At 37.6% G+C, this 12,734-nt stretch overlaps 1 protein-coding gene across 2 annotated transcripts in view; it reads right to left on the reverse strand.

Annotated features, from left to right (window-relative positions):
• Nucleotides 1-12,734, reverse strand: part of TSHR (thyroid stimulating hormone receptor) — a gene marked incomplete at both ends in the record, with an annotated part of 164,221 nt that overhangs the window by 19,726 nt on the left and 131,761 nt on the right. The window contains 2 exons of one of the 2 annotated variants that reach the window (XM_082855133.1): nt 12,374-12,443; nt 12,598-12,675. In XM_082855133.1, coding sequence (XP_082711259.1) covers nt 12,374-12,443; nt 12,598-12,675 — 148 coding nt within the window. Of the gene's footprint in view, nt 1-12,373; nt 12,444-12,597; nt 12,676-12,734 lie in introns of those variants that run through there. The other variant, XM_082855132.1, reaches the window with a different exon arrangement.

Below are 12,734 nucleotides of genomic sequence, written 5' to 3' on the forward strand. Positions count from 1 at the left end.
GGGACAGAAGGGCAAAGATTGCCAAAGCAATTGCCCTTGAATTGCTGAGAGGGCATGGGACCCAGGACCTTGGTGAAGGGCCCAGCCTTAAAAAGTGACTTAAAATTCAGGAGAGAAGACAGAGGATGTAGACATAGATACAGGAAGGTGGGTAGATGTGGTGGTGGGAGCATGAGGAATTCTCTTCTGATTGATTTTATTCTAAATGAAATGGAAGTCAAGGTGATCAGCTGGGCATGAGAATGAGAGAGGACTAGAGAATTGAGGAGAGGGGAGGAGGTCTGACATGTTCATCTGGGAGAGTGCCTAGGGAAATGGGATGTTATTGCTGTACAGCACTTGGGGCCCACCTGGGGTGAATGATTTAAAATGAAACCACTTGCCAAGCCCACCTGCAAAAGTCCAGGACCACAGTAGGTGGGAATTGGACTTAACCAAGGTAGGGTTTTTCTATGCAAGGATGATAGAGAGAGGGTCAAGGTAGTTAGTTGGCTGTGTGTACAGATCAGTGCTTATAATGATAGATATGGAATTTAAGCTTCATAAGGAAGAAATGAAGACTTGAGAGAGGTGAAAGACAGTGAAATATTAGTAATAGATTGTAGCTCCTAGTAAGACCAAAGAATTGAAGGAATGACTGTATTAGAAGGAAACACGTGGAAAGACAGCAGAATGTTTGAGACTGAGATTATGAAGGGTTTGGAATCATTGGCCATGGACATGAAGTCTAGAGGTAGAGTGGAGGACAAGGTTACTGGAGTGGAAGTCAGAGGCCAGGAGGACAAGTTTACTAGAGTGGAAGTCAGAGGCCAAGGTATAGAAAAGAAGATCCACATGGATACTGAAATCAACAAAAATTATGAAAGGAGTAGTGTTAGAGGAATCAGTAACAGTACATCAGGTGCTGAGAGCTTCAAGAAATGAGATAGAGTAACTTTGGAGTTCACAAATCACAACAAAAAAGATATTTGGGTGGTAAATCAACTATACTTGAATTAAAAAAAATTTTTTTAAAGAAAGAAAATAAAACAAAATTGGAAAAAAAAAAGGTTTGTATAGAATTCACACCAAAAAAAGAGTGGTTAAAAAAAATAAAAGTACATTTGGGTGGTAATGTTTGAGGGCACGAGAGTCAAAGTTTGGGAGAGGTTTTAAGGAGGAGGAGAGATAATGGTCCAAAAGCAACAATGAGGAGGCAGGAGGGCATCTGCCTCGACTTCATTTTATATAAACTGCTTATGTTTCTACAACATGAGTCAATCATTAGCATGTTTTAAAATCAGGTATTCTACTTTAAGATCCCTCCAAGCTGCTGGTGCCCACAGGTAACTGTCTAGTTTTTTCATATGAGGATTGACTTGCAACAAGAATTTGCAAGTTGTTCACATGGACTACTTCGCTACTGGGCTTGCTCATTTTCGGAGAACCCATAAGAAAAGAGGCGTTCTTAAGGAGCTTCTGCTCTGTGTGAGTCATTGTATCAGGCACTGTGGTTACAACCATGGGGAAAGATAGAAAAAAAATCTCTTCTCCCATTACATTTACATACTAATGGAGGGAGAAAGAGTAAACAAGTCAGTAGATGTCTAAAATAGCTAGAAGTTTGGATGGTGCTCAGTATCATGGAGAAAAAGGAAGCAGGGAAATGGGATGAAGGGTGATGGGCAGCTTCTAATTTAAACAGGGAATTCAGGGAAGACCTCAGTGAGAAGCTCACATTTAAGCAAAAACTCAAAGGAGTCAGAAGAGCAAGCCCCATGGATATCTGGGGAAGGAGCCTCCTGGGTAGAGAAAACAGCTGGTGCATAACCCCCAAGGTGAGAATGTGCCTGGGGGCACCAGTTCAGTGTGGCTGGAGTGGAGTGATGAGGAAAGATGCAGGAGATGGGATCAGAGATACTGGGTCATGGGTGGGGGGTGAACAGCATAGGTCTTTGAAGGCCTTGGTGAGGACTTTGGTTTTTTTCAGAGTCAGATGATCAAGAACTGGGGATGTTCAAGTAGAAATTTAAGAAAATGATCAAGCAACGTTGGAGGATTACAACAGGAGCAAGAATCATCTTATGTGAAAGGGGTTGACCTGATGTGCTGTAAATTGATGGTGTTTCTGGGTTAGGGCTGGGTTTGCATCCTAATATCACCACTTATGGCCAGGTGACCTTGGGGACTTACCTGATATCGCTGCACCTCGGTTTTCTCATTTGTTAAATAGGGATCATGGCACCTACTATTGAATAGTTAAAGAGACTCAAGGTGATCTGTAAAGAACCTAGCACACAGCTGAAGCTCAAAAATGGCCCCTATTATTAATAAGAAAATGTTTGTCTAAAGATTTAGATGATCATAAATTACCAATCTTTTCTTGAAGTCTTTGCGTACAAACAAAATTGCTTTATAACTCCGATAATCACTGTTATTCTTTCTTTTTGCTCTTGAGTTTGCATAATTACACTTCATTTAAGACTATAGCTTCCATGACCTATGAAATCTCATGGAGTTGACTGTCTCAGCATTATATATTCTGGAATGAAAAACTACCTGTATACTGTAATTCAGTAAGGTTGGAGCTCCTCCACACAGTAACAAGAGGAAATGATGGCAAGGTATTACCGACAGTCAAATGCTGAAACACAAACATGTCCTCCTCAGTGTTAAGTCCTCCCCGATGCACAACACACATACATAATAACCATCACTATCAGTCTGTGAGAAGTGAAAAGTCCACTTTCTTTCGAGTGTTTGTTTCTTTTAGACTCAGAAGCAGAACATAATTACAAAATGGATTTCAGAGACTTGACAGAGATAGCATGTCAGAATGAAAACCCTTAACTACCTTATTTCCTTCCACCTGTTCCAAGAGTAAAAATCACAGAAGAGTCAAAGATTTAGTACTCATCCATATTTGCTTGGGAAGAATTGAGTGCCTCATTTGTATACACTGTAAACTGCTTCTTTATTTATATTTGTGGGTTATTTATTTAAAAATTTAATCCCAGGTTGATTCACCCCTCCTATCAACCTGTTATCAGCATCTTTTAGTGAATTATAAAATCATGAGTAAAACTTGCCACAGAACAGAGTACGCATGATTTTTGCCTCATCTATTTGGCCCTATGCAATCTCATTTCTCTTCTTTCATCATACAACTGAGACTTGATATGGGTAAAATTACCAGAAATTATGAGTGGAGTAGTGTGGAGAGGTCAGAAACCTTTGGGATTGATAGTATAAAATAAACTAATTTATTTTAAAATGTTTAGCACTGAGACTAGTAGGCACTCACTAAAAAGTAGATTTATTTACATGTAAAGTTGCAGAGAAAACTACGTGTTCCTACTTGCTTTTTATTCTGAAGATTCACTGTTTATTCTGAAGATTCACTGTTGAGGGCTCTTGGCTAAAGAGCACTGATTAGTTAATAAAACTGGTTTAGAAAATTAATATGGTTTAGAAATTTTTTTCTAATTTTTTCCCTGAAACTTCAAGTGTTGTTTACCTAGAATTCAGACTCAGTAAAGATTCTTTCATGTTCTATCAGTTTTGATCAAAGTAAAAATCCTTTAAATAATTGACTTTAGCAAAACTGAGTTAAAAGAAACAGTTAATGGATTTGTGAGTTATTCTTTTTTAGAGATGCATTCATCCTAGTTTACTTTTTGGCGTGGCATAGATACAAAAACCTTTACTCAGACTGAATCCCCTGACGTAAAATGCATGATCATTTGAGGCCATTGCTCTAGGACAGTGGCTCTCAGTGCTTTGGAGAACTTTATTTAAAGGAAAAATCTTTTGAGGATAATAGTAGCTGGGCTTTTTGTCAATTGAAGAAGCTGAAAGGTTTGTATGGCTTTGAGGATCTTTGCAATAACTCCATCATCCTTCTCCTACCAGAGTCATCCCCCTAGTTGGGAAATGCTCTGAAAATTTCTCAATAATTGTAAAACGTAACCTTATCATTATAGGTTTCCGTGACTTGAAGTGCTAATCCTTTCTTCTCATATCAATGACTATGGTAGTAAGAGATGCTACTGATCAATAAATCTGGATTTGGGGGGAATCAAGTATCCTGAGTTGTTGACATAACTCCTTTGGTCCAAAGATTCCTAGGGCTGAAGCAGACCGTCCTTTTGTTTTAGCAAGAAGCCAGCATGCACACAATTCTGGAAAGGTAATTGTCTTCTCTTTCTCTTCAAATTCTTCTGTGACCTTCCTTGCAGCTCTCATAGACTCTACAAAATGGCCACAGGCCCTCTCCTTTGCTGTGCCTCTGGAGAAAAGGGTGTACGACTTAGGAGGATAAGTTGCTTATCCTGCTTTGGTTGCTTCCCTGACAACCCGGCTTCCTTGGCATGAGTCTGGCTTGGTGCCCAAGTCGGGCACTGCAAGAGGTCTGTTTGTCTTTGTAACTCATTTCACAGCCCAGAGTAGAGCAGCCTAGTAGACAAACCCCTCTGGTTTTCCACCCTTGGGAAGCTCCCTTCCTCTCCAAGAGAGCTACTCCAGAGGCTCTGCTGGCAGGCACAGAAAGGAAGACAAGGAACACTAGGCAGATTAGGTCTTTGGGCTCGATTTCCCTCCCTCTGAGGGAGGGCCAGTGCCTGCCAAACAGCCAGGATGTAGAGATGAGCGGTCCCAGTGCCATGGCTGGGACAGAGCTACCCAGGGTTAATATAGTCAGGGTCAAGGGTGGGCAGAGGCCAAGGAAAGGAAGCATGGGGTGAGTTGAAGAGGGCCACAAACTGTAATTGATTATGCAGCTATTACTAATCTTTCCATGGTAACCTTCAGTGGGTCATCCTTACCTGCTGAGTCAGGTCATGTTCCCATAACATGATTTCAACACAACGCGCTTTTCAGACACTATTCTTTGGCCCAAATTATGTTTTTTTGGTTGTTGTTGCTCTTAGAATATATCCTGTTTTCCTGTACGTTTGCCTTTGTTCTTCCTCTTATAGTTTCTGTCTCTGTCTATTGTCATTCTACCCCTCACCTGAAGCCTATCTCAAATACCACCTCTTTTAAAAAGGCCTTTGCTGGTCACCCTAACCAGAAATGCTATCTTGATTCTTTAAATACTTCTTATGGCTCTTTTTACATTAAACTTATAGTGCCTTATTCACATTTCTCCTGAATTTGATTGTAACCTCTTTCAGGGCAGAGGTTGTATCTTATTCTTATAATTTTCATGGAGTTCAGTAGGTGCTCAGTAAAATATCTTCAGAATGAGTTAATGAACACCTTGTGTGAGTTTGTTTCAGATTAGCTATTTCTCCTTAGAAAGAAAAGAGAAACAGAAAGAGAGAATAAACTAGGGATGATAGAGGACTGGTAGTTAGGACTAAAACTGATTTCATTACTCAGGACCACACCTCAGTAACAACAAAATGGCATGCAACCCAACTTTAAGAATGGATAAAATATTTGAACAGACCCTCGTAAAAAGAAAATATACAAATGGCTAACAAGTACATGAAAAGGTGCTTGACATCATTAATAGTCAGGGAAACACAAAGTAAAACCACCATGAGATATCTCTTTACACCCACTAGCATGGCTAGAATAAAAAAGATTGATAATACAATGGATTGGTAAGTATGAAACTCACTTCACTGGTGGGACTAGAAAATGGGATAGTCATTTTGGAAAACAGTTTGACAGTATATCCTATAAAGTTAAATATACATCTATCCTATGACCTGATAATTTCACTCCTATTTTTACACTAGAAGAATAAAAAGATATGTGGCTGTCTATGGGACATTGGGGCATGAGAGAAGTTTCTGGGCCATGAAAATGTTCTAAGCCTTCAATGAGGTAACATAGTTTTGCCAAAACTCATCAAACTGTACACTTTAAAAATGTGCATGTTATTGTATGTAAATTATACCTCAATAAAAAAATAATTTTGCCCAGAATTAACCTAGAAAATCATGTATTCAACATGCCTGTGGACTTCAGCCATGCTAGAAAGAACCCTGCCACAATTTTTCAGCCATCTAATAGTATGACCTTGTGGAGAGCATTACGAGTCAAAAGAAATACATGAAAGACTTATTTTTCTCTAAAACAAGATGGCAGTGCCATGACTCTTAGATTTTCAAATGATTAATTTGATCAGCTAATAGCAGCAATAGTTTATTTTGAAGTTTGTTTTTGTTGATAACATGTAGTGCAAGCTCAAGTATATTATCACAGAGATTACATCTTCTTAGGAGTTACTTATAATAGTAAGTGGTCATTATCAACAGTAAGTTAAATGCTTATTAGAGTGAGTTACATAATTTAGACCTTGGAGGACTCTGGTTATTATGGAAGGCATTACATTTCAGTGTGTTCTTTCCTTTGGGGTTATAAACACCAAGAGCTTCTCTTTCAAAATAAGATGAAAAGAAAACACGATAATCAAAAATGGACAGTATAAAAATGGAAAATGAGATTGCATATCTTGATTAAAAAATCGATAAGGAAAAAATGTTATGAAACTAAATTTAAAAGGCTTTTTAAAAATTAGCAAAGATTGGAGATGAGATCTCACTTTAGATGTTGCAGCTGTTTTAAATTAGATCCTTTTTAAAGAAATGACCTTGAAAACAGGTGGTAAACTAAGTGGGCAAATTTGACTGTTTTAGTCAACAGAGATGAATACAGTCATTCACAAATACCTTTATGAGGTATACATATATTCCAATTATCTTCTCTTTAGATGGAGTTTAAGATTTTCCAAGTTTGGCTTTTACTCCAAATCATAGCCAAATCATGGCTCTTTGATATTAAGTTATACTTTATCAAGATTTATTGAGTACTTGCTGTCTTCTTTTTTGAAGTGGGGGCATTACAAAAAGTATAAGACACCATCCATTTCCTCTAGGATCTTAAATTCTAGTTATGGGGAGAAGATATGGGGGGAATAAAGTAATGAAGATTTTGACAAAAGTTCAAGACAAGAATTAAAGTGATGTTGCAAGGCCATACATGGTTAGTTAACAGATGCATTTTAAGACAGATGCTTGGAAGTGGAGAAATGAGACTGGACTCTTATTCATTTCTTGTTTTCCTCCTACGGGCCTCTCAAATGCTACAATCTCCATTGTCCTTTCTTCCTATGCTTTGTGGTGTTCTTTTAAAATTTAATTTAGAATTTTATTAAAATAATGCATGAACTTATTTTTATAAAGCAAATTATACTGGAAACTTAACACACACAGCAGATTTCTGTGCAGCTCTTCCCTGCCTTCTGTTCTCTGATGCCCCTGAAGCAACCACTTTCAACTTCCAGTATTCTTTCTATAATTGAAAATACTTCTTGATTTATTGGTTTTTCATTCACCCACTGACTCCCTACTTTGGAAGATGAGGATTTAGCTCTCTTCCATCACCCTGCACATACATCCTTCTCACACCCCCTTAACTTTCCTGAAATAGTTTTAGGATGTATTTGGTTAAACCTATATTTAGTATTTTGGTTATTACAAGCCTGCATATTGTGATTTCATTTTATTTCTTGTGTAACATTTTTAGTTTCTTCATGAGATGTCTATTTCTCTTTTATTTACATATCTTGGTTTGAATGGACCTCTTGCTGAGTCTTGTTATATGCTCCCAAGTTCTTAAAATATCTCTCAACTCAGTTTTTCATAAAGTCAGTCCTATCATATAATCTATCAATCCCTTTTTATCTGTAGAACTTTCTCTTGGAGCCCTCCTTCAGCCCTGATGTAGATGTCCTGGTTTCAAGATTCCCAGGACCTCCCTTTTTGGTCATCCTGGGAATTCCATTTGCCTCTGTCCAATGTTGATCATTAAAATTCTCATTTTTCTCTTTATTTGTTTATGCTTCAAGAAAAGGTGAAGGGAAATCAAGTTTTTGAGGTTTTGCACATCTGAAAATGTCTTTATTTTACCTTCATCTTTGATAGATAGTTTGGAAAACACTTTTGTATTTCTGTGGTTGTTATAACTTTTCTTCTTTTATTTCTGATTTAATTGATTTGGGCCTTCTCTTCTTTTTTCTTGGTAAGTCTGGCTAAAAGTCTATCCATTTTGTTTATCTTTTCGAGAACTAGCTCTTAATTTTGTTGATATTTTCTACTGTTTCTTTAGTCTCTATTTCATTTATTTCTGCTCTGATCTTTATGATTTCCTTCCTTCTACTAACTTTGGGTTTTGTTTATTCTTCTTTTCTAGTTCTTTTAGGTATAATGTTAGATTGTTTATTTGAGAGTTTTCTTGTTTCCTAAGGTAGGCCTACATCGCTATAAACGTCCCTCTTAAAAATGCTTTTGCTGTGTCCCATAGATTTGGGGACACTATGCTTCCATTTTTATTTGTCTCATGGTATCTTCTGATTTCCTCTGATTTCTTCAACGACCCATTTTTTGTTTAGTAGCATATTGTTTAGCCTCCACGTGTTTGTGATTTTTCCATTTTTTTCTTGTAGTTGATTTCTAGTCTCATACCATTGTGGTTGGAAAAGATGCTTGATGTGATTTCAATCTTAAATGTATTGAGACTTCTTTTTTGGCCTAGGATGTGGTCTATTCTGGAGAATGTTCCATGTGCACTTGAAAAGAATGTGTTCTGCTGTTTTTGGATGAAATGTATACGTCTATTAGTTCGCTCTGCTTGAGCTATAACAGCCTCCTTGCTACTCTTCAAACACGCCAGGTATGTTTTCACCTGGGGGTCTTTGCACTTGCCTAGAATGATCTTCCCTCATATAGTCACATGACTTGCTCCCTTATGACCTTCCAATCTTTTCCCAGTTGTGACCTTCTTGATGAGGCTTTCCCTGACCATCCTTCAAAGTGGTGACCCTCCCCTATTGAAAGCTCATAATGAAGAGTCCTGGGCTTACCAAGTGCTCAGTAAATGTTGACTGTACATTTTCAGAGGTTGGTCAGGAAAAGTTTCATCAAACTGATGGGAATGGGTAGGAATGAGAGGGAGAGGAGGGAGGAATTCCAGGCAGGTGAGATGACTAAATAAGAGCTATGGTCGGAAACCTGAAATTTAGAAATTATTCATATTCTCATAATATTAGAGAGCAAATGATTTAACCAAAGGAGAAGATATAGAGGAGAAAGATCCAGGATTGAGCCACACTGAAGTTCTGGGGCAGTGAGCTCTAGTGAGAGAAATCAGGAGGGAGTGATCAGAGAGGTTACAAAAGATAAGAATAGTGATGCTGTCAAGAGTCAGGAAGAAGTGAAGGTAATGATAATGTTGACCATTTATTAAGCATATATGAAATAGTTCAGATTTATTTTCTTACTTAAGTTTCACTACTTTTAGCTACCCTCTTTTGACAAGTAAGAAAACTGAGACTTGGGTCTCACAATTTGTGATGGAGCCAAGAATCAACTCCAGGTCTAACTCCTAATATAGTTCACTTTTTGTAACCTGGCATGCCTCTAGGAAGCAGAACTGGCATCGTCAAGCTGTTGCACATCTGCTCTTAACTTGGTTAGACAGTCTTGTAAAAAAGAGACTTACCAAAACTATCAAAACAACTTTTAAGCAGCACAAACAAATAGGTAATTTAATTTACCGCTTCCAAAGAAGTAGAAATGGACACTCTCCCATAAAGACAATGTACTAAAATATCTTTAAAATGTGACTACTACTTAAATGCCATAACATTTATGGAAGTGTGATTCAAATATTTATAGTATACTGTATTAATTTCACAAACATTTTTAAGCAAGTACTATGTTTCAGGCACTGTAATATGAACTAGAACTGTAGAAATGAAACAGACATAGCCCCTGCCGTCTAGGAGCTCCTGGAGAGATAGATAGAAACATGTCACTGGTGCCATGAGATGCATAAATAGAGGTGGGGAGTATAAGGGAAGAAATGGTCATCCTTCCCTAAGAAGAGGAGGGCCAAGAATGACTTCAGAGAGATCTTTACTCAAATGTCAAAATGGTAGTAGGTGCTTATCAGACAGATAAAGTTGTGCTAGGGTTTTCAAAGCAGTAGGAAGAGCAAGAGTTTAGCATAGCCATATAAGTAGGTTGGAATATTAGGGGAGCTGAAAGTTTCAATATGGATGGATGATTGGTCAGGAGTGTATAGAGGTGTGAGAGATAAAGCTGAAGGTTATAGCAGGGCTTTGCATGCCACACCAAGGTCTTTATCCTGAGGGGAATGGGAGACCAGCATTGGTTTTTAAGATCCTATTTGCATTTGAACACAAGGAGGTTTGGAGAAGGTAAAATTGAGAAGGTCAAAGATAGAAGGCCAGGGGAAATTTGGAGACTTGTCATTTAGACTAGTGCTACTCAAAGTGTGGTAACCATTGGCTGTTTCTTATGAGCCCCTGATAAAGTAAGAAGCTTGTACTGGAATGTAAGCAACTACTTTACTAAGCACACTGCTTAGTTTGGGCAACTTTGCTCTCCTAGGAAGACTTTATCCACGAAGAAAGCTGTGCTTTGAAGTACATTCTGGAGCCAACCTTATAGTGGAGCCACACTTTGAATGTTTCTGGTCTACACTATTGGTCTTCAGATTCTTTCAATGTCATGTATTTATAAGTAAAAAATGTCTGAGTATGTACTTTAACATATGTATATTTATGAGCTCTATACACATATTACTGTAATACCATGTTATATATTATACATTACAAAACACACTAACCATACATTTAAAAGGATAGGATAAAAACAAATAAGTAATATTAAAAAAATATTTCACCAAAGTGAAATCAATGTTATTAAATAATACTTTACTAATTATGAAAATTGTCGTTTAAACTTTCTGATACAGCTATTCAGAGGTCTGCTTCTGGGTCAGTTTATTTTTGTTTTGGTTTAAATCGTTGTCAATTGAAAAAGTTACCTCACAAAGATAGATGGTTCCAAATGGAATAGGGCAGTCTTGGCTGTACTTACTAAATTGAGATTCTCATCTCTCAATCTAATTCAGTAATTAAATACATGTTTTTATTGAAATTCATATTCTCAGCTGTCAATAAGTAGTTTTTGCAAAGTAGTCTAAAGATGTTTCATTTTCATATTTTATATACATGGATTTTAAACCCACTGCAACTCTTAATTTGAAAGGTTTTAAAACATGTTCAAATTCAATTTCTGATTTTAAAAAAGCAAAATTTTTATAAGTGACATTCACTATTTTCATCAGGAAAATTACGTAACATGGAAAAGTTTCCAAATACCTGTTTCTAAAGACTTTCCAAAGCACACATTTCTTTAGAAGAGCAACAACTTTCCTCATTCATTGGTGAAATATCACCTTTATCTTGAAGGAGCAGTTAAAGATGTCTTTAAAAAATGTCTTCCAGTTTAAAAAAAAAAATCACAGAAAAGGTCAATACACTTTTTTTCACTTGTCTTTTTATAAAAAGAAAAATGCATAATACTTTTAAGTACTTTGCCATGAGTTAACAATGAATCCCCGTATGGTACAATAGATTTTCAGGGTCACTCTGCCCTCTTATATGGAGCCTGTGTGTTAAGAAAGTAAGGCCATAAACCCACTTAACTGGGTGTATTCAATCTAAAAGTGAAGTGAAATTGTTAAAAGTGAAAGAGTGAGGATGTAAGTCTTCGAGACTGTGGATCACCAGCTGTTCCCTTGGGATACAATCATTACCTACCTGACACCTGAGGGACAGTGATCATCTATATGTAAAATATTAGTAGAACTTAATTTGTTCTTTTTTTAATTTTTTTGGCCATGCCACGTGGCTTGCAGGGTCTTAGTTCCCCAACCAGGGATCAAACCCGTGCCCTCAGCAGTGAGAGCACAGAGTCCTAACCACTGGACCACCAGGGAATTCCCAATTTGTTCTTATTTTTAAATGGAACCTCTTATGTATGTATGGAACCTTCGTGCCTCTGATGGATTGTCTTGTGGTTCTCCTGGGGGGCTCTGTTCCACTTTGGCAAGGATTGTACTAGATGCTCAAGAATGAAGTTCTAAACTAAGGCAAAACCAAGGGGATGGAGAAGATGGCACTAGAAGAGGCTTGCGGGAGACAGAATCAACAGAACTTCATCATGATTACATGTGGAGGTATAAATCAGAGGAAATGCACAAATAACTTTTTTTCCATGTTGTTTTAAAAACTGTTTATATCCCATCTTTTCCAGTGATTGTAAGTTTTCCCAGATATGAATCAAACTTTTTATACTCTTCCTTCTTTGTGCTATGAACCCCCATATGGTACAGTACCATAATGTATTGCATTATGCAATACACATTCATTTCTCAGCAAAGACTAGAGTGCCTTCCACCTATTTGTAGACCTCATATCTCAGAATTTTGCAAACACCAGCTGCTCAAAAATGTCTTTTTTTCCAAAAGAGGGCCTTCATGAATGTCCACACCAAGGTGGCATCAGGCATCAGGATGGCACAGTGGAGTCTGGGGCCTTCTGAGTCTCAAAGAACAAGGACTTTCTTCCAAGCAGTAACCTATACAGCTGGGCAGAAAAGTACTAGCAGAAGCCTTTATCCAGGACAACAACATTCCCTCCCCACAGACATCATCAGCTACTCTTCTTAATGGCCCCCTCCCTTCCATTAAAAGAAAAAAAAAGGCAAATATTCTTTTGTATGTCTTACTCACAGCAAGGTTGGTCCACTGTAAACTCCTCCAAATGTATCTTTGTCAATAGCTGTCAGGTATTTATTCTTGTTCAGGTAACTAGAGAAAGTGAGAGAGAGAATGGATTAGGTGAGGTTAAGCAAATTAACATAAATACC

Source organism: Leucopleurus acutus, assembly GCF_964270905.1.
Source record: "Leucopleurus acutus genome assembly, chromosome: 1".
NCBI lineage: Eukaryota > Metazoa > Chordata > Mammalia > Artiodactyla > Delphinidae > Leucopleurus > Leucopleurus acutus.